The 25,792-nt window shown below is 38.6% G+C and overlaps 1 protein-coding gene across 1 annotated transcript; it reads left to right on the forward strand.

Annotated features, from left to right (window-relative positions):
• Positions 1-397: 397 nt before the first annotated feature.
• On the forward strand, positions 398-25,792 carry mtbp (MDM2 binding protein). Its single transcript, XM_058646752.1, has 23 exons — positions 398-564; positions 889-972; positions 1,814-1,887; positions 2,537-2,685; positions 3,313-3,371; positions 3,786-3,930; positions 4,435-4,549; positions 8,728-8,844; positions 13,233-13,327; positions 13,467-13,533; positions 13,717-13,834; positions 14,267-14,446; positions 15,431-15,544; positions 17,314-17,484; positions 19,571-19,664; positions 19,757-19,912; positions 20,205-20,300; positions 20,467-20,730; positions 21,156-21,316; positions 21,989-22,095; positions 24,546-24,659; positions 25,073-25,138; positions 25,249-25,792. The coding sequence occupies exons 1-23, from the start codon at positions 498-500 to the stop codon at positions 25,297-25,299; spliced, it is 2,664 nt and encodes an 887-aa protein (XP_058502735.1). The 5' UTR covers positions 398-497; the 3' UTR covers positions 25,300-25,792.

Consider the following 25,792-nt stretch of genomic DNA (forward strand, 5'->3'; position numbering starts at 1 on the left):
TGACCTGGACACAGTTTTTAATTTCTATAATTGAGTTTGACACCTTTTGTAAGATGATACTACTTTATGTTCTGGATAGATTGACTTATTGCATTTTAATCAAACCAAAATGCATTTATGTACTTAGTGTATTATGAAACCACATGTTAGGCAGAAAGCAAGAAATCAAAAAACCCCTTTGACATTGTTACTGCTGGTAGCACACAATAATGGATAAAATCACGGTTTATTTGATATAAGCGAAAGAAAGACAGTGATTTAATTAAATGAGATGAAGGCAAACATTATACAAATCCCACAATATTCTTGTCGACAGGCAGTATTCGGCGTTTCACTCTCCGTCCAGTACGTGGCGGTGGCGCACTTTGTGTTCTATTCTCAGCTGCCATTACGCTGAAAAGAAGAAGAAGAAAAAGAACTGGTGGGAAATTTGACAGTGCGCGAACAGTTCACATCCAAACAAAGGTTAAGAGCCAATGTACTAATGTTTACACACGATGGACCGGTACGTGTTGGTAATATCTTTTTGTCAAACTGATGTCGAGGCCGAGGATCAGTTTAAATGTGAGTTTTCATTCCTCCTTAACTCTGCTAATGTTAACGCCGCTAAGTCGAGTTTAGTTTAGTTAGCTAGCAGCTGAGTAAACATGTACAGTAGAGAAGCTACATAACGCTAGGCTATAAGCAAACGAACTAATGTGTGTGCACTTTAACATTAGATCTTTTTTTATGTATACAACGGAAATGTTTAACCTAACTTTGACTTGTAAATATGAAAACACCTTCAAAACAATAAAAAGTGCAAAGCGTTTGCTGACAATACTTGGCTCTTGCTGTTATAATAAAAGTAAAGTCTAATTATTATAATACTGTTTTCCCTGTTCACAGATCTGGAGCCAGTGAAGCGCGTTTACAACAGACTGGTGGACATTTCAACTCAAGAATCAGAGAGAGGGATCTCTCTGTTTCCAGGTACAGTAAGCTTATAGATTGATTGAGAGGAAGATAGATGGATGGATATCAGAGCTTATTTTATTCCTGTGGCCATTAAAACGCTCAATGTACTTGGTGAACTTGCCATCTTTTATTATTTTAGATTTTAGAAAGATAGATGGACTTGATTTTCTTTTATAAACGCGTTACAGCGGCACCTTGCAACTCAAACACTATGCAAAACAAAAAATATAGCAAAATACAAGAGATGAAATGCAAATATACTGGTCAATAGAAGAAGGAAATGTATAATTAAGTATAATACGTATTAAAAAGATATACAGTAAACAGCTTTATCACCGCAAACCAAGAGTGCAGCCGAATAAAGTTATAAAGAATACTCCGATTGTTTATTTATTGTGTTACTAATGTTATTAATTTATTTATTACCAATTGCCTTTATACAGCAACTTATATGACTTTCATTGACAATGTAATCCATGACTTATTTATTTCTGTTTTTTCAGTTTTTTGTTTAGTATGGTAGCAATATCACAGTTTTTTTCTTGTAATACTTTTATTTTTTATGATGTGCCTGTCACAGCCCAAATTACCTTTTGGCATAATAATAAACGTTAAAGTGAAGTTGAAGTTAGGTGTACTTAATTGATCCCGCAGTTGAGTCATTTCTTTTTTTTACAGCTGCATGGTATCATACACTAAAACTATTAAAATATAGAAAAAAATTCAATATAAAATATAGGAAAGTCTGAAAGATTACTTCAAAAATATATGTAAATAGAATTGAAATCAGCATAGTACAACTGTGCACACCTTCTAAAAAATGTTTTGTTTTTATATATATTTTTTTTTTTCAAAGCTTGCTCTCTGAATGGCAGCCCATCATGTCTGAAGTGGTACTTTGCTGTTCAGGCTTGTCTTGGAGTATCACAGGTAAGCCTTGAAAAAGAGAGACTCAAGTCTTTATTGCTGTTATAACCTTTTTTAAGTTTGTGAGATAATACTAGCCCCTGTCCAGAAATAGGACTGCAAAGGAGGCAGGGACTGAGTATTGATCGAAATATTTCTACTTCAGCTGGAGTTTCATTTCTTTTGAGTGGATCTTTTGACCGAGACCGATGATTGGCCTCCCAAACTTTAGTATAATTCAGTCTATGTTCACCCCAACTTGCACATCTGATGTTTCTCTGCAACACCAGCTCTTTGTTAGAATAGTGTCTTATTATAAAACCATCATTGGGTAGAAGATCTATGGTTTCATCTTTTTTCTAAACTGACAGAACAGCAACAACTCAAATGATAATATGAATTTGTTTTTCAGAATTATTATTATTTCTCGTTGAAAATACACATCACACAGTACATAAAGCAAAAATAAAGAGTCACAACTGTACTTCATCACATGTTTCTGTAAAGTACAGCTGATTCTCTTGCTAAACATTTAGTCAATAATATCAGTAAACAACTTCAATACAGATCATCTAATATGTTTGTTTTCCAGTTCACTCCACTTTTATCAGGCAACAAAAGCAGGAGTTCAGTAAATGTAATCCACACCAAATACATATAAACTGTTTCGTAGTTTTGCAGCTTGGACTGGGAACCGTTGGGGACAGGTCATCAGAAAACTGACAGCGAGGAGGAGAAACTTTCTGCTGTGGACTCATGTTTCAGTTGTCTGAGTAATCAGGAGGCACCGGATCAAAAAGCAGATCAGTCAGCACTGACAGAGTGAGTGAAAGACATTTTTATTATTGTTCAGAATTAAACTTGTGTTTTTTCCAAATGAATTGGTGTGCACATCATTGAACACATTTTAAACAATTTATTATGAAAATGATTTTTTTTCATGAAATTAATTCCTAATGTGGAGGTCAAAAATGGATGCAAGGGGTGTCCCATTTCATAGGGGTAGATTTTAATACTACCCCTTGTAACTAAAAACTGAGGTTATTACATCAGAGGACAGAGGTTATTACCCAGGTGAAATACCTCTAGCTTCCCTACAGTCAGTCAAAACAAAAGAGGATGAGATGAAAAGTCTTTATGAAACCAAAGCTGGTGCACTTGCCAACCTCTATATGTACCACTTATGACAATAACAGAATTATGTGAATAAGCAAATATTGACTGTCCAAATCCCAAAACTGATCGATTTGTGACTACAAATAGGAAAAAATTATTTATTGTTATAATAACAGTGAGTGGCAGGTCTGCAAATGGAAATACATCTGGAGAGATCGTGGGTGAATGGTCTGACTGGTTCAAACTGACAGCTGCAGTAACTCCAGTAAGTTACATTTTGGCCAATGGGCCTCTCATGTCTTCCTTACCTGATCTGATTGGCTTATTAAACAGGTTGTTGGAGGAGGCTGCTGATGGACTGCATCTACTGTCGGACAAGTTACCACCTCCAGGTACAGCTGACCAATTAGTGAGATCTGTGTTTTTTGTTAAATTTGTTTTGTGTTAAAAAAAGAAGGTTTCAATCACTTGTATCCGCAGTGATTTTGGATACAAGATTTTGTACAGCTATTTTTACAGAAACACTCAAAAATAGAACAATGATTGATTAGTTTTCTGATGGAAGTTAGGTTGAGACCGTCTCAAGTGGTGAACTAGCATTTTATGAGGGATATTTAACAGTGAATCATCACTCCTGTTGTTTTTCCAACTAGTCTTCCACAGGTCTTGATATTTAGACTTGAAAACAGAGATGTTGTCAGTAGAATGGTCAATGCCTCCTCCTGAAATCCAACAGAGAAGCGTTTTGTAAAGAGCAAAGAAAAAAACCAAAACCCCAACAACAATTTTTTTCTTTCTCCCCTCAGGTAAAGCTCTGTTGGATGTGCTGGTGTTGGGCTCTGCTGACCAATCCCCTCCTGTTAAAGACCTTCTACCTTTGCTGGGAGCCCTCAAACACATGTCATGTTGGCATTCTGCTAAGATCAATGTAGTCACACAACATACAGCTGGGTGAGCAGACACACAATACACAGGCATTACTTATTTGACTTGTATTACAATAATAGCAATCACATTTTGCAACTAATGTAATTTGCACAGGCTTTGGAAATCATAAATTATGGAGTCACTGAATTTTTCACTCATAGCTTGAATATATTAATGCTATTGAGGTCACTGTGCCCATGGCACATGTTAGTTATTATGTTTAGAAACATCCAGATTTGAATCAGTACATGTGAAATGCACCCAGTTTACCACTAGAGGGAGTTAGATTAATACATTTGTACACATTGTGATTTGGAGTGATGAACAACTTAAAATACAGTTGAACATTTTGGAACATTCAAATTAATTAATGGCAGATTAGATACATTAAGTTTATATTTATGTTTTACTAATTTACTAGTTTTACTAATTTACATGGACTAAGATTTTAATCCTAATTCGCATGAAATACCAATAGAAATTGAACAGGACTGATCATTGATTATTTATTTATTTTTTTCTTCCTAGGTGGCAAAAAGTAGCTTCTTACCTGAGTGCTGCTTTGTTGGTGCCCTCTGACCTGGACAGCTGTATTGACCACAAGGAACTGTGGAGGGGCAGCCTGGTTATCAGAGAGAAGAAGGTAATGAGCTCTGTTAATGATGTGACCTTTTGTGATACCAGTATACCATGTATACTTTTATATTTTTCTTGATTCATTTTGCCTTTGTCTTCTTTGCATGTAGGAGAAAGAAAGTTAAGAAAGTTAATGAAACTCAGTTGAATCATTACAGAAAGGTTCTCAGAAAATCCCAGCAGTATTCCTTTTTTGTAAAATACAATGTAATGGTTGCAAACAGCAGGGAGTGGGGTTGTTGACTCAGGACTCTTGGGTAACAAAGAGGGTGGTTCATTAATGAGAAGGGAGACTAGAGATTTTCGGGATGATTGCACGTCTGTGTACAGTGTTTACCTTTGTTTGTTTTGAATGGAACTGAAATGCTGCAATTGAACTTCAGAGAAAAAGACAGCGAGAGATAGCATTAACTTTCTTGTCTCAACAATACCAAATGTGGCTTTGTTCAGGACCAGGCATTTACATGCATCTCAGGTGATTTGATCACATGAAGACACCTCTGTATATGTCAGTCCACTCCTGGCATTTCCAGATGAGTCATCTCTAGTAAACGCTCATAATTGCATCTCACCTCCATGCTTCACATGAAAATAAACATGTATTTACTGTATCATTGCTGTTTGCAAAGGACCAAATGCAGTGTTGTTTTTCAAACTATGATAGATGGGTCTTCTCTGCGTGTGACAGACTATGTGAGCAAGTAAGTGAGGGAAGTAGGGGCAGAGCAAATCAATGTGCTTCGGCTCTGAATTAAATAATTTTCTACCTACATTGAAAATGGCTAACCCCCCCCAAAAAAGAACAGAACATCAATATGTGGTGGTCAGAGTTATGACCAGAAATAAATAAATGTATGAGATAAGATGTAAAATGTTTTCATTATGAAACTGGAGAGTCTGGAGATATTAATGACGTCCTTCAGCATGCACTGCACAAGACATTTGCATTCCCACTGCTGAAAGAATGTGGTCTTGATCTCCTCCAGATGTGGTCTAATCTGAGCTACACCATTTAAAAGATTTAAATAAACTAGACTCCTGCTGTGAGGCTGCAAGAACTGCTGACAGAGACGGAGGGTGAGAGAGAGGGCAGAGATGTCGCTAAACCAGCGCTATGTTTGTGTATATGTCTTTAAACTGAGTGTTGAAACTGTTGCTTCTCTACATGTTTATTTAACAGCTGTTAATAAAGTAGCTGACAAGTGGCCCATGTGGAAAACTGCAGCTCGCAGAGTGAAGAATCAGACAGAAGGTGTCCTTGCTGATAACTGATGTGCGATCACTTAAAGAAATGCCCATGCATGAGGGGGAAAAAAAACTGTTCTTTGCATTTTACCAGCGTGTTTGCTCCGAGCTGTTATCATGAAGAGTATTCTCTGTGAACAAGGGCACAGAGCAACTTGGGTTCAGTGAAAAATGGCAGATAGAACAGCCAATTCCCTCACAAACCTCCTGTACAGGAGCTAATTGTGGTTCAAAGATCTGCCTCATGCATCCTTACAGTATGTGTTCTAACGTTTTTGTCATGTGATGTCAGTCACATGGCAGTGGGTATACGTTTCTTCTGCTGAAGGAATCCAGAGGAATCACTTGAGTTCACGGCAGGGTCCCCTGACCCCTTACCCCCGTCTGGCTCCTAGCTTCTTGCACAGACTTGGCCTCACTCTCTGAGGAGTTGACTAATTAATTATTGCTCTAGGCTTTCAAAAAGGGACAGAAACAGTCTTGGTGTCATTGACAGGCAATTAAGGTGCTGTTTTGTGGGAGTCTATGGGGTATGATAGATGCTTCTGTTCACATTATGGAGGTTTTTGTGGTGTCCCATTCCTGAGATAAGCTCAGTTCAGAAAACTTAGCTTTGTCTGAATTAATGTGACCTGCCTGGTCAGAGCCCTGATCAATACCCTGTCCATCACTTAAAAGATCAACGTAAGCTACTGAGGCAGAAAGGGAACTAATTCCTACAGTGAGAAATGCATTTTTACTGGATTGGAGGCTGGAGTCCCAGCAGATCACTATTCATTATCTTGCAATTTTTCCTCATATTTTTGGCCAAATATTGTGGTCTTTATTTCCTGCCAGGGGCTGCCTGATGGTGCCAAACCGAATAGACTTTACACCCACTTGCACTTCTTTTTCATTACTGGAATACTCTGGCAGGTGCAGTCATTTTCTGTCTCTGCACAGAATTGGCCAATGTGATGCCATTCTTCTAGGGCTTACATTCTTCTACTGCCCTGTGGGAGTAATCAGTCTGTTTCACTGTAGGATTTCCTTTCATGTCCTAAACTGTTGGTGTATATTTCTCTTCTTCAATCTAGCTGAGGCTTTTCAGTTGACATTTTATTATAATAAAAAAAAGTATTTTGGCAGCCATTATACATGTTCCAAACTAGAGCTGCAACTAACGATTATTTTCATAATCGATTAATCTGTTGATTATTTTCTCGACACCTTAAAAAATGTTGATCGGTGTTCGTCAAATGATGATTTTCTCAAATGTCTTGTTTTGTCCACAAAACCAAATGATTCACTTTTAATGATTTCTTTGTTATCCAGAGCAAAGAAATTAATAAAATACTCACATTTAAGAAGCTTGAACAATCGGAAATCTTGTTTTAATCATGGAAAAAGCTTCACACTGATTAATTGATTATCAAAATAGTTGTCGATTAATTTAGTAATCGATTAATCGTTTCAGCTCTATACCAAACACATGTACTAGGCAGACCTACTATGATTGTCTCCATTAAATAGCTTTCACCAGAGAGCTTTTATTTCAGATCTTGCTACAATTCAAACGAATTAACACATTCAAGTTATTCTTACCAAGGATAAATATCACTACGATTATTTTAGACCCATATTTCCTTACCAAATAGTATCAGCTTCAAATATCTAGTATTAGATACACTGTGAGCTCATGTGCTGTTTGGAAAAAAACTTTTAATCAGTCCTCTCTCATCTATAGCTGCTTAGCTTGGAGTATGCACTAAGGCAGGAGTGTGTGTCTTTTTGTCCGCTGTAATGACCTTTGCCAAGTTCTTGCCTTCAGAAGTGCGTGGGCTCTGTCAGTAACAGCTTCACAGTAGGGAAGTGGAGGAACAAAGGAGAAATCTCACTGGAATAAAAGCCTGTCTGAGAACAATCATCACCACTTAACAGCTGTGAAATGTATATCGCAACAGCAGCTATGAGTGAGTGTATGTATGTACATGGGTATTAACTACACAGCCATGTGATAAGATCAAGCTGAATATCTTTGAGTGCATGTGAGAACAAACACTTGCTATACGGAGGGTTTTATCTGTTTATCTGTAATATGTAGCAAAGGAACCTATTTTTGAAGACAGTCTAAAGCGATGGAAAAACGTCTCTCCTGATTGTTTGTGTTGTCACCCTTGTGCCACTAACCACCTTTGCCACATTTGAATGATTGAAAAAGTGTCGGTAAGTGTTAAAAATTGGGTTTCAAAGTATGTAAAAGGAGCTGGACACACACTCACGCAGTCAGTGTTTTTACAGATTAACCTAAATGCATCTGAGAAGTGACCTTAACTAGAGTGTTAATGCGAGTGCGTGTCCACGTGTGGAGTTCTATCCACTCCTCCTCATGTACTGCACCCACACAGACATATAAGCTTCATTGGGTACCAAAGCAACCGAGCGTTGCTGTTCCTCAATGTACAGAATATTAACGTAAGCGTTTCGGTATCAAACCACTTGTTTAACAAACATGTAGAGAAGCAACTTCTGAACACTGAGCTGTTTTAGCTCCAGTGCTGACCTGCAGCCTCACGGCAGGAGTCTGCTTCTTTTCTTCTCTACCTCATTTCCTCATGAATTTTTAATGATGTGGCAGAGCTTTTCTGTGTGCTTTTGCATCAAGATAAGACACATTTTCAAGACAGACGTATCAGATGATAAAGTGTCATGGGTTTTATGGAGATATGGAGAATAGTAAGTATGATTCCGGTGTGTCATCGAGCCGCAGACACACCCAAAAAAAATCATAAACAGAACTCCGGACAGAAACTTTCTTTACTCCGTTTTTATATACATTCTTGGCCACTATTCTGTGAAGAGGGAGAAACTCTGCATTTTCTTCCCTTGGTCCTTTCACTAAGCATTATGAGTATAATGGAGAATTGACTTTTAAGTGACGTGTTGTTGTTTTTTCTCCAGTACGTGTCAGAGCTCCGTTTCAATGGCTTTTCGCTGCGTTCCCCGGTGCATCACAGATCAGGGTCCAGTCTCTTGCATCTGCCCTGCACCTCTACAGACCACAAACTACAGTCTGAGGTGAGTCCAGAGCTTTCCACCACTTCTCACATGTTTAATTACTAACCTTAATATATGTTGCTGTTGTTAAACTGAGCTCCTGAAAACTAATTTCAGCCACGCCTGTCACATTGAAAATGACATTGAAAATGTGATTATCAGGGGATGAAATGCAAAACGGATGATCAAACTGAATCCATGCATTGTTTCACTTCATTTATTCAGCCTTACACTGGGTTAAACGTGTGCTCTGTTTGGGAGGTGAGGCTTCTGCTGCTTAAAGAATATAACTTTAAAGCACCAGGTTGAGCTTTTGACTAATAGTAGCATTACAAATATGGTGCCCATTTTGCTTGAGTTGTGCATGTTCCAAAGATAATGTTATTGTAATGCTCTGTGTCCTACAGCAAGTTTGATACTATTCAACAGTTTTTACATTAGTTGTATGTATGTTCCCATTCTTAACCCGTCCTACAAAGCTCGCAAAGAGTAAATGTGAGTCAGTTTGGGAGTCAGACTGGGAGTAAAAACCATCAGTAGGAACAACAACAGACTTATCTGAATCACTGAGCTCGTCATTGTTGTGGTCAGTGATTCAGATGTCTGCTCTGGAGCCAGACTTTGCCATCAAATTCTCCAAACAGCTCAGGCAGAGTAAACTCATGTTCATTTCATTGCCAAAACAATTACACGGCTGTTTCTATGTCTTGTTTCTTCTTCTCTGACAAATACATTAGCAGAGACAGTCTTTTTCCAGTGTGCTCTAGGGCCTGAATGTGAGCCTGATGCTGTTGGTATAGAAACCCCATGTATAGAAATGTGATACGTTTGTTCTAGACCTTAAAACAAGAGTATAATGAACAGTAGTCACAATCCTACAAACATCAGGGAAGGCTTGATTGACAGAATGAAAGATAATTACTGAATTATTATTCAGGGTAGAACGGCTCCCTTAACCTCAGTTCATACCTCGTCTTAGATACTAGGTTGAATGAGCTGCACACTCTCCGCCTTCTAATGATTCCTTGTGGCTAAAGGTTCGGTTGGAAAGGGTCACTTCCGGGTTGCACTTCAATTACAGTAAAGGAACCTGTGACAGAATGGCCAACAGTGAGATAAATTAAATATATTTTATCCACCAAATTAGTGTTGACCTTTTTTTTTTTTTTGCTTCTGTGGACCTTGTAACCATTAAATGGAAGACGAATATAAGTATAACACACCATAAATGTAGGCAAAAGCCCAAGGATTTAACAGGGCAATATGTAAACCTGCATTCATTAAGCAGTGTTTAAGTGTTTGTGCTATATTATGCAATTCTCACCTTCCTCTTCAAATAATGTATTGGGGAAAAATGCTCCCCTTTATTAGGTGCTAACTTTTTTTTTTAAGCAATGATCTATCTTTCCTTTTTTAGCTATCAGTTTTCCCCTCCGTCTTCCACCTTGATTAAGTTTGAGTTTTTTTGTCTTGAGGTGGTATCAGTCACAGTTCATACTGAGAAACTGGAATGTCCTGGCAGCTCAATAATATATCTCCATCTTGCCTTAGTTGATGATAAAGTATTCACACAAGTAATTTGCTCAATGACCTAGTGTCAGCACTACTCATTTAAATTCAAAATTGTACAAACACCCCACAATTTTAACACTCTTACTTTTCATCTTTTACATTTTAATAGACCTGTTCATATGTGAAACAGACTGATGGATTCTGTGGGAGTATGCCTGTCTGTCCGTGGTGGGTGTTTATACAAAAAATACCTCTATGTTTGTATATTTTATATCAATTTATATGTTTAGGCAATAAGTTTTGTTATGTAGCTTAATATTTAAAACAATTAAGTTGCACAGGAGTCGTGTCCAAGAAGCTGTGGCCTGATATGGGATAAACTTATTGTCTATCCAAGATGATGTCAACTTCTGTCTTTTAGCAGCTTCTTCTGGAGGCTGAATAGACCTATCCTAGCCCACAGGTTCTATTGTTTTATTTGGCATTTATATGTGGTAGTTGTGTTTGTGTCAGAATTACTGGGAGCTGTGGGTGTAATCTTCCTGTGCCTTCTTTGGCTGTCCTCTCCTTCTCAGTAAATGGGTGCCCTCTAGACATAGTTGCCGCCAGGAGTTTCTGTCAGTAGCAAGGACCCCAGGCTTGAAATTTCACCTCTTTAGCACAGTTTTTAGCTGGATTTCTGCCCTCCAGCAGAGAGTTTACTGTTGTGTAGCTGTTGTATAGCACTCTGCGAGGCACTCGATGATGGGACATACTAATGACATAGTAGTTAGGTGATTGTGGCCTCAGTGCTTTTACAGCCTGTTTTTCTGCGTATCTCTGTGCGGGACACGCGATCACGCCAAGTGATCCCCAGGATGCGCTTGAGGCGGTGTATGTGGAATTGCTCCAGGGACTTGATGTGGCAGCTGTGAGTTACCCAGGACTCACAGCTGTAGAGGAGTGTGGTGATGCAGACCGCTTGATAGACACTAATTTTTGTGTGGAGATGAAGGTTGTGGTTCTGAAACCGCTAAGCATACATGCATGCACACACACACACACGCTGCTTTTATTGGTTTTAATTAGTAAAGCACTAGAAACATTTGGAAGGATGTAACTGTGTAGTATGTTATGTTTGTTTCCCACTTTATGAACTATGTGTTGTTATGTTAACACAGCACAGTGTCTATATGAGTGGGCTGATTGTGTACGTTTGTGTGTGCTATTCATTAATGTCTCTGTAGAGAATGAGACAGTGTTTATGTGCGTCTGTGTTGTTTGATCTCATCAGATCTAGGTATAGAGAAGCAGATAGCGATGAAAAATAACTGAACAATCACCATCTCCACACTGCTGGAATGGCTGACTGTATAAGGACTGGCATTCACACACACACATGCACTGTGTAAACTCTGAAATATCAAAAACTAATAGCACGCCTCACTGTCAGGACTAATTGTTGTGGTAATTACTAAGACACATACTTGCTCACCCTCAGGTTTATAGGCCATAGTGTGCGGCATGCGCACCAAACATGAAGTGTTTGTTTAGTATGAGATTTATAAACTCCTCTGCTGGTCGTAAATAAACTGTCGGGTTATAGCATGGTTGTATATATCTGGCTAAACAATTTCTAAAAAATGTCTAATTGTGATTTTTCTGCCATATATTGTGATTGAGATTAAAGCTAGAGTTCAGTTTTGCTGTCTAATGGATTTAAAACATGATGGAGCATTATCACATCAGATACCACTGGAAGAATTAACTTTTATCGATAAGAACTTGGCATGGATTATAGAACGAAGTTTACCCTTCAGCTTTTGTGATTTGCTAATTGAGTTTCAGACTGATTTTAAAACTATTAATCATTCAGCCCGATAATGCTATGCATATCTGCAATTGTTTTGGCATCTTGAATGAGACATTCGCTTAAGACAAAAATCCCAGATTCTCCTGTTTGGTATACAGGTCACAAACAGTTACAAGGATTAAAAGACTTTAAATTAAAAGGGGAAAATGTGTAGCTAATTAGTGTTGCTAAAAACGTAATTGTAATTTAAATGTATAATCACCACTTGACAGCGTAGATCATCTCATACTCACCTTTTTATCCTGTAAACATAATTCTGTAAATTAGAAATAGAAACTTTGATATATTTTATCAAAGTTTTTTTTTTTCAGAGCCTTAATCCTGTTGTCAAAAAGGGAAAAGATCTTGATCACTTAATCATATAGTATTAATATACAGAATTTACTGAGGTAACATACTCTGTGTAAAATAAATAAATAAGAATAATGCGTAAAATCCTGCCTAGAAACAAAACACCACCAACATCTGAATGAAGATACATTGACAGTAAATTAATTTGTTGAAAAAAACATTTCACCATATGCAATTTTTAGTTGTTATATAGGACCATTTTAAGTACGGTAGTTGTAACTAATGAGGGCAATTAAATTTTGTAGGCCCTAATGATGTTTGGCTTCTGTCTTCTTTGGCCACTGCATTAGTCAGACTTTACACTAGTTTGGACAAGAAAGTAATGAACCTACCGGTCTTACCAGCAAACTGGAGATTTAACCAGTGGTCATTAAAACCTGCATATACTCTTATTATATAGGAATCTGTGAGAAATGGGTCAGCACTAAAGTTCAATAAATGATGAGATTTGTATTTCACTCTTTGTGCTGGATTTGTGTTTTTTTATGCTAATGTTTTTCCATATGTCACATATACATTATGAATTTCCTCATAACAATGAGCTCATTTGATAACTAGGACAAACACTAAGACTTATACGGTTTTATTTCTTTACTGACATGAGGAATGACATTATTGTGTTATGTCTGTTTTTTCCCTTGTGTTTTTTTCTTTCCTTATTTTACTCTCTTTATTTCTTGTCCTGTGTTTGCAGGTCTTTCATTACTACGCTCCGGCTTTAGACTTGGTTCAGCTGGTTAATCTGTCAGACCTGCCCAGCTTTGTGATGTCCAGCTCCTGCTTTGAACTGTATCCTTAATTTGAAATCCGTGTTGAATGTAAAAATTATAAAATTGTCTTTTTTTGTTTTACTATTATTAATGTTCCTAATGGATGTTTATAATTCTTCTTCTAAATGGCAAACAATGCCTTGACAACTGACAAACAGAGGCCTGTGTGGAAAGTCAGCAAAGGCTAAACTTCTGCTGGACCAGCTGAGGTCACTGCGTGGACAGGTATCTGCCCATAAGATGTGCTCTTATAAGTACGACAATCTGGTGCAGGATTCAGGCAAACATTTTATTTAGTCCCCAGTGTAATGTTTATTAGAGGGTACATATGCTGATCTGTCTCTGTCTGATTAATGGGTCTTAAAGGACTGTGTGTTCATGTTCAAGCAAATGTGTTTCTATCTTCAGGTTGGGGCATTGTTCAGTCTGTCCTTTGTAATCACTCCCATCGCCCAGGCTGCAGCCAGCCAAATCAGCTCCCAGCGCTGGAGGGAGTCTATAGACCGGAGGCTTAAGTCCATACCTGGTAAGATCCACGTCGCATTAAATGAATGGTCTTTTGGCAACAACAACATTTTGGAGCCATATTGTTGTATGTGGTGATTTGAAATTGTTAAATGGCACTTTACTGATTTAAAGTAGATAGTAAAAGCCTTCCACTGAAGAAGGAAGCTTGGACATGCTACATAATCAATTATGTACCATGTACAAATGAGAACACAAGACATAATGATCTCTGCAGCAAATAGCAGAAAATAAAAATCACTTTTTAATACACTTGTTGATAATTCACAATTTATGAGGTAGAAGTAAACATATGAAAGAAAGTGGCAAAGCTTGGACAAATTAGATATAAACTATGCAGAGATATCCTGAGATATGAGTTGTTGCACAACAAAAGAAGTATATTTTGCTGTTGTTGGTTAACTGTAAATGTGATCTCTGCCTCACCTTGTAGTGCCTGATGTTGAGGTGAAAGGTGAAAGTGCTCACTTCTTCCTGTTGGTCCAGGGAGCAGACGATACCGGGTTTGGATCCTGCAGGGTCAGGATGTTGCACTCAAACAGTCAAATTAATGGAGCAGCTGCCATGGCAACCCTTACGGGGTTGATGAGAGAGAAGTGTCTTTCTTCATCAGGTACAATGTGTGGTCTTGATTCTACAGCTATGTGTTTGTGTCTCTATAACATGCAAGTTGTCATATGATGGTAAAAAAGTGAAAGGTGATTTAGGTAAAATGATGAACAACAGCAACCTTCTTTAGTGTTTGACACAGTTACGGCAATCCCAGTTCAAAACACTACATAACATAAGAAAACATAGAGGGACATGGGGAACCCATGGTGCTTCCCTGTACAGGACAAAAGTATCCACATGTCTGTTGTCACCATCATTTTCTTCTCCACTGGTTGAGACATTTTGAAATGAATACTGAAGCTTTGTTGGTTAACCCACTAACTAGCTCCTGTTGTACTGCATACATATTTAAAGAGAATAATTCTATCATTCCATCTTTTTGATGCTTTGGGACATTTCATGCTACTTTGGAATAGCAGTTTGTTTCCTCTTCAAACATCCTTTTCTCTTAAAGCTGCTCCTCAACTTGATTGGAGCAGAGGCCCTTGTGGCGTCTTTGTCAGAGGTTGAGTGCCTGTCATTGTTCAGCACACTGGTCTGGTACAAAAAGAGATTTTTTTCATTTGGGCTACTGCTAACATGGTTTTGTGCCTTTTACCCTGTGTTCTCCGAGTGTTCTCTCAAGACTTTTAAAATAAATCTTTTTTAATAGAATAAAAAGAAAGGGTTTTGGGATTGTGTTAGGAGTGAATTCTTAGCATTCGTTTCAGTGTCTTGCTGTGACCTAGTAAGAGATCTCACTCATGCTACTCAGAGAACTGGGGTTAAGAGAGTAACCTAAAGCCATGGACATTTAAGGCAGGCTTCCTGTCAGATGAAGTAATCTGACTTTTACGTGAAGTCGGTGAAGTACCACCTGTTGACCTTGATCTCACCAGACAATTATTCAAATGTTAAATTCCTGTCCGAGCAATTCACCGCTGAGTATAGCAAATCATTTTGTCATTTTCTCCCTTCCTTCCACTGCTCCTTTCTCTTTGATCAGGAGGCAATGTAGCCAAGATCCTCAGTACTCTCCCCTGTCTCCAAGGAGACGGCCTACTGAAGAGAGAGAGGAAGGTGACCCAGGTTCAGGCTCTGGTACTTAAGGAATATCGCAGTAAGTGTGACATTTAAAAATCTCCTGAAATTGAAAATAAATCACTGCACTGTACTTTACTGTACCGTGGCTCTGGGGGGGGGAGAAAAACTGAACATTATGAGCAAATTAAACCGCAAACAGTCCAGTGAGACAGAATTTCTTCAGCTTTTTTGTTGTATTCTAGGTTTACTTAAGTACTTTTTAATTACTTTTTAAAAGCTCTCAGCACAGCATCTTAACTTCACTACGATATGTCAATTAAAAACATATTACACCCAAGCAGGGTGACGTATGGAGACCCCCTCACTGTGTGTCAGTAGAGGAGACATTGGATAATGGAAACAGATTTGTAAACTACATAATCACTGTGGTTTCCTCAGGAGGAACATCACTTGACACTTAAAAACAGCGAAACGCAGGACAAACTCTTCGCTCATTTTTTACTGAGGATGGATTTATTTAAGAGATAATCTTGTTAATCCTCAACTGACCTTTATCTTGGCTGGTGGCTTAGACATCCTTTACGCCCTCCTTTAATAAGTACATTTCGCTATATTACCGTTATTTTTCCTGCATGTCACAGCCACTGCAGCTAAATATTTAATTAGAATTTTAATGGGGAGTACAAAGCACATGGTGTACAATTTGCAGTGTCATTGAAAAGGAAATATCCTAGCGTTTGCTTGTTTGCTAATTTCTTCAAAAACGGGTTACAAAACACTGCATTAGTCCAATTGGATAATGTCAGATGCTAGATGTTGAATGCTGACTGTGGAGAGAAAACTCCATCTGTAAGTGAAATTATATCATAAAATGTGTTCTTGAGCATACACAGTGCTTACAACAAAATGTATTAGACCACCACCCAAAGCCACAGCAGCCCTAAATTAACAGCATTGGTAATTATCAAAGTGATTGTTTTATGTTTCTGTAATGGTTAATACACCAGTGTGTAGAGGCTCTTTAAGCAAGATGATATTTTTTAATGCTAAAATAATATTTTTAATGTTGTTCATGAATTGTCAAATTTAAAAATAGGAAAGGATATTATGATTAAGGTCTGAAATTGCAGTTATTTACATGAATTCCTGAACAGAGAAATTAGTTTTAGTAGTTGAGTATATGCACTTTTCTTTGGAAAGTATGAATTTCATTGCAATATTCTGACTTGGCGTTAAATCAGGAAAAGACGCGTCCTTATAAGTTTCAGTAGTTAAAAGTACTGATTTTAAGTTTTTGAAATTTGTTGTGCATGTGTGTGCTTGCCTGCATATGTGTGTGAGAGAGTTGATGCAGTTCTGAGTTTTCAATTGTTTATTGGAATTAATATAGAACTCTAACTATTACTTTTTATCGTGAAACTTTATCTTACAGATATGGTAGATAGTGTATACTGGGTTTTCTTATAGACATTTCACTTCACTTGCATCTTCAGAATGAGAGGTAAAACCTGACCTGCCATTTTGACAGTAATAAATCTCTTTCACACAAACCCTTACCCATATCATTTCAACTGTCCACCTTTGGCCCCTGTGATGTCATCACAGCCTTGGGCATTTCAATTATGTCAGGCTAATGACTAACAATTACCCTATGTAATGATAAAATGAAGCAGAACAATAGTATAAAGAAAGAAGTGTCCGTTTGGCAGGAGACTCCAGTCAATAACCCACTTATAGAGTATTATGTAATGCTATCACAGATTTTAAAATCCTCCACCTGATGTTTGTGTCCCAGTGAGCTATAAACTAAAGTCTACTAAATCCAGCCTCTTTTTGTGTCTTTAGGACAGAAAGAAGAAGAAGAAGAGGAAGAGTACAACTCCACTTCAATACCCATCAATGATGTGAAGGCCATTTTAAGTCTGGCAAGGGAGCAGTATCTGAACATGGTGGACTCCACTCTGCTCCCGGCTGCCGCCTGTCTGACCAACAAGCAGGAGACTGCCAAAAAATCAGGTATGAAAGAAGACTGGGACAAAAATGTACACCTGCTCAAAGCTAATAGGTTAACCACAGAATATAGTATTTATAATCATTTATTCAATTTGATTGGTGTTTTAAATGTATTATTATTTTTAATTAAAAAAAGCTTACTGATGTTTTTGCTTCTTATAGGTGATGTTGTTCACACTCAGTTACCTAAATACATATTCTGACTTGACTGTATTGCATTAGTATTCACTACATGCACATTCATAGGATGACATTTTCAGGAAACGGTGCCAACTAATAATATACAGATAAATTGTTGGCAGTGAAACAAGTCCCAGGCCTGCAGCTACATGTGCACAGTATGGGCGGCGCTGCTTTTAAAGGTTTAGCTGTGGGGCTCATAGACGTGCAGGTTTCATGTCATAAATATCTTGACATTATTTGCCAATTATTTTTTGAGTCTCGGCACAACATTTTCCGTCATAATGTTTAACTGTCAGTGTTTACTGGATTCAGGCTGTGTTTCAGCGTGTGAAAAAGTATTAGATTAGACTAGGCAGCAAAACTGCCATTTGTCTCCAGACTCGTGTACATTATGACTTTTGTGTGCTACCACTTGATTTTATGTTCTGTGCCAGTTATACGTGTGAGCTCTCCAGAAGCTCAAACAAAGGATATACTTTGTAAAGTGGTGACACGGCAAGCTTCAAAAAACAGGAGTAACTCTAATTATATGCAGCATGTACAGACAAATAGTCTAAGGTGCATCATTTGTTCCGTGATGTGTGCCCACCTTCTGGTCTAGAAATGTCATTTGCAGCAATAAACAGCTTCCACAATCTATATGGAATGCCTTGGATTTGTGTATCTGTATGGCCTGTAGGTGTGAATGACTGTGTGGGCTGTCAAGCTGCTGGCAGAGAGCTTCATTTTCCTCATACAGTATAATGTACTTATGTCCTCAGGTCATTAAGTACATGCAACACACACTTCCTCTGGGGGAACTTGCTGCATACAGATTGATCACATTCCTGTCACCCAAGAGACAACATATAATCTGTCTACCCAAACACAAGAAAATTGCATATTTACTGATGTATTGGGTGCATAGATTTGTTCAGGGTGCAGTCTAGAGTTCACTGTGTTGACCTGGCTCAAGTAAAAGCATCTTTAACTCCTACACTTCATCAGACTGTACGAGCTGCCTACATTTTCTGGTGTATAGTTAGAAAGGGTGCTATAGGTTTGTTTATTTATTAATGCTTGTGCCATGCCCTAATTGTTGCTTAAGATTAGCCCGGGGAAACTTGTTTCTCCACAAAAACAGTCTCACACATTTCTTCCCTTCTGTGTTTTAAGCTGTTGTGCAACTTTTAAATATTAACAAATGTCCCTTATATTTAAGCCATTGTCACAGGAGTTCACTCAACACGGACATGACTCTCTCTCTGTTTCTCACTGTAGCAGTGTTAAGATATCGCTTAGTCTGCACACAGGAAGTGATTAATTTTATGTCAAGACAGACTCGGGCAGTAGCAGCTTTGCAGTGGTAATTCTAGTTTGTTGTAGTATGACAACAAACCAGCAAAGAAGCGACGCACAACACAAAGAAGCGCCCATGAAACTTTGCTGAAGTTAATTCTACTGTTCATAAAACACAGTTGTTTAAATGTAAGGGTAGGTCACACTAAATACTTGACACTGAAACCTTCATTTCTGAAGGAAATGTTATTTTAAAACTGCATACATGTTTCCCATATTTTGTGGATATGTTCCAAAAAAAGGTGATTGAGAAATAACTATACTCTGTGGTCATTATAACCTTGGTAAAACAACAAATGTAATGGACTCCTGCACAGTTCTGTATCACTTCAACCTCCTCTTTTCACATAAACTAATCTGAGCTTAGACTAATGATACACAACCAGTTAAAAGAAATCAAGAATTGAAAATTGTTTGGTATTTTTTGGATATTTCTCTGTGAGACAACATATCTCGACAACTTCACGTTAAATCTAAGTACTGAACTCACTGGCTGCACAGTGTATCTGTGTTATATAATTGCATCCTAATATATTTCACTCTAACACTTGTTCCTGGGGCATTTTAGTTTTTCAGACTGTTTCCCACCAGCCGTCTGAGTGGCCTGAGAGGAGCGTCCTCCACAACATAGAGAACCTGCAGAAGAGACGACAGAGGAAGAGGTAAGTGGGATTTACTCTGTGTGGTGATGCCTTTCTCTAGCATTATTGATTCATAATGTTCATAATGCAGCTGATCATCACTGTTGTTTCAGATTTGGACTGTCAGGTCCAGGCTCCAGTGACAGCCTGCTGGGTCCCAAAGATAGTCAGAAGACGTCTGCTCTCTTAGATGCCAAGGAGCTTCTGAAACACTTCACATCTGATGGTTTGCCTGCTGGGGAGCTACAGCCACTGGCTATCAATAGAGGGTAGGTTCTGTTATCATGTTTAGCTCTGTGCTAACATAGCAGTTTTACATCAGATTAAAGTTAACAGCTAGAGGCATTACTGAATTTATGAGGCCATAATGAGGATTCTATCATAATCATTAGCCTTTTCTGGTGAGTTAACAACCTTCTAATGAAAAGTAGTCTCATATACGTGTGTGTATTAATGAAGAGAATATCACAAAGAGACTAAACATTGACTTTAACAAACAATTCATTTTCTTCTCCCTCTTTTTCCCCCACTACCACTTCCCTTTCTCCCTTTTCTGTTCAGTACAAATGTGTTTCAGTTGTCACCAGACCTCTCTCCGGGGCGAGCAAGCAAACTGCCCTTCGACAAGGCCTCAGCTTCACATTACCATGGCATCGAGTAAGAATCTTTAGGTGCTAAGCAGCTAGTCAGCCATAGTAATTAGTTATTTGCAGTACAGGATGAGTGGAAGCTCAGCCTGTAAATAAAAGCCACCCTGATCTCAGTTGTTTCTATTTTTTGTGTAATATTACTACTAAAAAATTTATTTAAATTGTTTATCTAGATTCTGCTTGGACAATCAGCGGTCTTTGGATCGGGACCAGGCCTTTGTGCGGCTCCAGTCCCGCCTAATCCGGCACGAGACCCAAAGTACCTGCACCAAAGAGCCATGTGCCCTCCCCTTCGCCCTCAGTCCCGCCCCCTCCCCTGCCGTGATGTCGGAACCAGGAAGTGTACCTGACGGAGAGAGTCTGCAGAATGCTGACGTAGCACGACTCAAGCGTAGATCCTGGGACACGGACATTGTCGGTGGTTATTCTCGCAAGAGGTACGATGATGTTGCATTTAATGTCCAGTGTACTGTGTAACAATTAGAGATGTCTTATCAGTGGCCTTTGCATCGCAGAGCAAAAAGAATGGCGTTCTTCATAGTTTGCACAATAAGCTTTGCTTCAAAATGGGTAACGCATGCTCTGGCTGATTTGACAATTTGTGCTGTTATAGAAACGTGGCAGTGCAAGATAATGGTCTCCGTAGAAGATGCTGCATCAAAACTATGCATTAAAGGCTTATTCTGAGGCTACGAAAAAAAGTGATTTTTATTTCATAGCAATTATCCAAACATAAACCTGCCTGAATGTTACACTCTGGTCTGTTTTATGTCCACAAACATGTATGTATGATCTGTAAGGTGGTAGATGTTCAGATTTGTAACCTTTACTTTGTCTTCACACGTCCATTTGAATGAGGTAGGCTGGTGAAGTCCGAGAGCAGCGACTCGCTCTGTTCTCAGAGCAGTGGTAGCAGTGGGACGCACCCTGTCATTAGGTCTCTCAGACAACAGCCAAGCAGATCCCAGTCCACTTCTGCCTCCATCACGGCTTCTTCTTCAGTCACCAGACGGATATCCTCGGGTAACTTTTCCTCCTTCTATCACACAATGGTTTACATGAAAGCACTATTTTAGGAATGCCTTTTACATGACTTTATATGAACTAAGCTATTTATTTTTCTCGTGTGCTACATAACAGGTAAATTACACACAGGGGAGTGTTTCTAAACCCCCAAATTTATGGGAGCTACAAAATCAGCATCTGCACCAACAGGGTTGTGATTATAGTGTCCAAAAAGTACCAGTTATGTTAGGGGTCATATTATCACAATGGTGCCATTGTAAAAGTTATTAGCAACATCTGCGCCTGTCTTATTACAGCATGACAACCCCCCGAAATTTATGTTGCTCCACATCCACCCGCACAAGTGTTTTGATTAATTCTAGGTGTTTAAACCTTAGCTTAGCGACAGTAACAATGCTGGATTATCTGAGGTCACAAAATGCTATGTGCTGATTAAAATGATACATGAGTCAGAGAGATGTTAGGAGACAGGCTCAGGCTGCACACACCCAGTTAGTCCTAAGAAGATGTGTAATTACAAAAATGATGAGAAAACATCTGTGTTTGTGTGGAGACTGAACATTTCATTTAATTTTACACCACCTGATTTCCACCGTAAACCTGTTTTAAGAATGTACTTGTTCCATGTGATGCTATACCTATTGTTAACTGTCAACTGTCCTGGTTCAGTGACGCTCCCTGCTGCTGATAAACCTAAAGCTCCACAGCAGACACAACATGTTCAGTCAGAGGAGAAACTTGCTGCCAAAGAGTCACGTTCTCAGAAACACAACAGGGTAAGTATGCGTGTCTCATTATGTGAGTGGTGGCATGTTTTATTAACTTTACTGTAACAAACACTGTGCATAAATTAAGAGTTATTGTAACCATAGCAACTAGTTTTCATCACACTTGATTGTTTAGTGCAGGTTTATAAAAGAAATGAAGATCACTTATTGTGGTCTCCTATTGTTGATGTGGATTTAAATTATATTTTTTTCTTTATGTGTAGACTATTTTAAGTGTGTGTTGCTGTCAAAGGCACTAAATCATATTCTCGTGGTAATTTGACTTGAGGTTAGCAATTTCCGTAAAAAATACTGTACTGAAAAACCATTTTGACGACTCATTAGCTGTATATGTGTAAAGGAAATTGTATTACTTTGTTGCAGTTGGTGTTTAATTTTAATAGCTCTAGGCCTACGTTTAGCATGCTTTGATCAAGGATATGATGATGAAAGCACTGATGCCTTAAATGAGGAGAAGAAGAGAAGTGTTTTCTCTCTCTCTCTCCTTCCTCACTCACTCGCATCTGAGCATCTATAAACTAACTCTGCTTCAGCTGCGTAAACTAGCTGGGGTCATATTTATACAATGGCTAGGGCCAAACAAGCGAGCAGCTGAGTTTCTTTGCATCTTCCTCGGTTTGACAGGCTGACGTTGCTCCCATGTGGCTCGGCAAACTTGAGCTGCTAATGAAAGCAGGAGTGCTGCGCTGCCTTCAAGGTGCCCTCTGGAAAGTGGCTGTTGCTAGTTCCTAAAGTCCTATCACACAGTACTATCATGATACAGCACTAATGATGGAAATGGATATCGCTGCCTGTGTTGTCCTCATCGTTCCGTTTGTTCCTTACGCCACTGAATCTCTACATTATGCTCTGTCTCCACCGTGGTACAGTTCAGTTTGGCACTGGGGCTGAACAATTTTGAAAAAAATATCTAATTGCGATTATTTTGACAGGAATTGCGATTGAGATATGATTTTTGATATCGGAAATGCTCATTTTTACATCGTTCTTCTCATTTCCAATCGAAAAAACTTATTTAAAAGGATTACTGTGCAGATTTGTGAGAAGGAAAGATGTTCCTTTCAGTCTGTAGAATAAGATGTGTATAGGGCAAGACAATAATTAATCTAAAATTATATTTAGGCTTTCACAAATGTTGCGCCTTATTGGTCAGCCCTATTTGGCACAGTATGGTACGGTTTGTAATGGTAAAGCCCTCGGTCAGGCTTGAATTTCGACTGAGAACAGTACCTTTACTTGGTTGGCTGGCTGCCCGATAGTGGCGTTACAGACGTATACAGTGTGACTTTGTGCTGGTGTGACACAAGAACGTGACACAACAGACAAAAATGGAGGACATCCAGCAGCTCTTTTTGTTCTTGCTCGGTTTGTGGTGTCTCAAGAAGACGTCGCGCTTTGTACGAGAAGGACAGAGAGCGGGCGTTGAGGAAACACCGGTCGCAAGGGAACAAAGTTTTTCTGCTGCCCAATCAGCCGACTGTCGTGGATGGAGCCAGTCTAGCTCAAGTCAAATTTCTAGTTAAGCAGTCAAGATCAAAGTAAATGGTTTTGCAAGCGCAATGATGTTTTAGCTGACAGAAGCAAAGTCAGGAGTTGGGACGTACACACAGCAGTAGACCGACGGCAGGACACTCAGCTAAACACACACATGCAAGTGCACACACGCACACGCCGTTCTTATGACAGGTGATCATTTTCATCAGCTCCACCAAAGATAAATGCTTTGCATGTGATCACTGTGAACATGTGGGCTGCATCATAATGCTGAAGAAGCACTTAAACATTTACACTATTACCACATCACCTGCTGTCTGTCTTAATGCTCACACACACACACACACACACTCTTTCTGGACGCGTGGACACAAGCGTGTATACATGTGCATACACAAACGCAGCCTTCCATATGGTTCCATGCATGTACAGTTCACTATGTGCATCCCAACCTTGACTTGTTCTGATTTCTGATTATGCAAACAGGCTTATCATCCAAACACTAGAGTAGGAAAGAACAGTTATAGGAAATAATGACGGCAGTAGAGTTTATACAGGACAGAGATTAAAAGCTGCCTCTTTGTTTTTCCCTCTCCTGGAGAGACTGAATGGCACCAGTGATTCCTCACAATAATTTATTGTTTTTCTCAGAACAGTCGCAGTGACAAGATTAATGGTGGACCTATTTATTTCAGGAACGTGTTTTCCCTGTCAACGCTGCCAGTGAAATATTTGTATGTTTGTACCATCGAGCTCACACGTGGTATGTGAAGACATCATTCTGTTCAAGGGCATTTCCCAGGACGTTTGATGACCTCTGTTTTTAAGAAAAAGGAGCTAAAGCTAAAATTAGTTTATCTGAACCAGTTAATTGTCGGTTGGTTTGGGAATAAACACAACTGGATTTAATGTTTTTTTGTTTTTTATTTCAATTGTCTCCTCAGATGTTGCAGGAAGTTGTAGCTAAATCACTCAAGCTCCACGGGATCAACGCTGAGCACGAGTGCTTTGACGCCTGCAGCAAAAGACTGTTTGATATCTCCAAATTCTATCTCAAGGTTGGTCTCTACACTGGTGACACACAGTCAGTGCTGTCCTTTCGTTTGACTGATTGTTTGTCTCCGAGATTATATGAAGGAATATCACATTTTCATAATCTCACACTCAGAATTTGGGGAAAACTGTCGGATGAAAACGTCATGTTGCATTTTCCCATTTTCACTTTTATTAAAACTGTAACCTTTTAGCTGATCATCTCCATAAAGCACTATCTTGGTGAAAAGATAGCGACGCCACGAGTAGAACAACCAACACCCATGCCGGTTTAAACACGTGTGTCAGTTTGTGACAGATTCACAGAAGAAAGCATATGTGCCACACAAACAAAATCACACAAAAAAACCCATAAAACATGTGTGTGAATGTACCACACTATTTCAACATGAGTGATATTGTGTTGTTTGATCTAAAGGATCTTAAAACCTCTCGGGGCCTGCATGATGAGATGAAGAAGGCAGCCAGCAGCAACGTCAAGCAGGTAATCTAAACATAAAGAGATTTTCCATTTGATTTATTTATTTATTTATTTATTTATTTATTTTTTAAAATCTAAGTTGCTAATAAAAAACACATTTTCTGTTACCGAAGGTCATTGACTGGGTGCTGGAGAAGACCTCGGTCAAGCGAAGACGGCCTTGAAGCATAAGTGGAAAAAATATTTCATTTTTAAATCTCTGGAAGGTTTGCTTTGTGAACTGTTCAGCTCTGTTTGTTTCTTATTTTGTGTGTTTTTATTTGGGGTTTAAATTCTTGCACAAGCATTTTTGAAAATCCAAAAATGTAATTTTATTTGAACGTCTCATAATGTGGATAATGGTTTTAATACAAACCTTTTTAGCTTTCTTTTTGTGTTGCTCTGTATTTATCTGTCCTGATCTACTGCCACTGCTCTCTAGCCTTGAAACGGAAAAGTCATTTCTCTGCTGCACTTTTCTCTGAGAGGCCACTAGAGCATAGATGTTGACCTCAGGTTACAGTCAATTCTATGTAGCCATTTATAAGCACGATTTTTAAATCCTCTTCAAACACCTCTTCATTTTGTTTTTGTTAGTTTTACAGTTTTGTGAATTTAAATGTTGTGTTTTTATGTACATTTTTCCTTTGTAACAAAATAAAGTGTTATTGAATCTTA

This window comes from Solea solea, chromosome 13 (assembly GCF_958295425.1).
Source record: "Solea solea chromosome 13, fSolSol10.1, whole genome shotgun sequence".
Taxonomy (NCBI): domain Eukaryota; kingdom Metazoa; phylum Chordata; class Actinopteri; order Pleuronectiformes; family Soleidae; genus Solea; species Solea solea.

What these genes read in the sequence shown, in the direction of transcription:
- mtbp (XM_058646752.1), top strand. Translation starts at nt 498, where the DNA reads ATGGACCGGTACGTGTTGGTAATATCTTTTTGTCAAACTGATGTCGAG. An exon ending in ACCACAAACTACAGTCTGAG is followed by an intron (nt 8,845 to 13,232) that starts GTGAGTCCAGAG and finishes CTGTGTTTGCAG; the next exon opens with GTCTTTCATTACTACGCTCC. An exon ending in GAGGCTTAAGTCCATACCTG is followed by an intron (nt 13,835 to 14,266) that starts GTAAGATCCACG and finishes CTCACCTTGTAG; the next exon opens with TGCCTGATGTTGAGGTGAAA.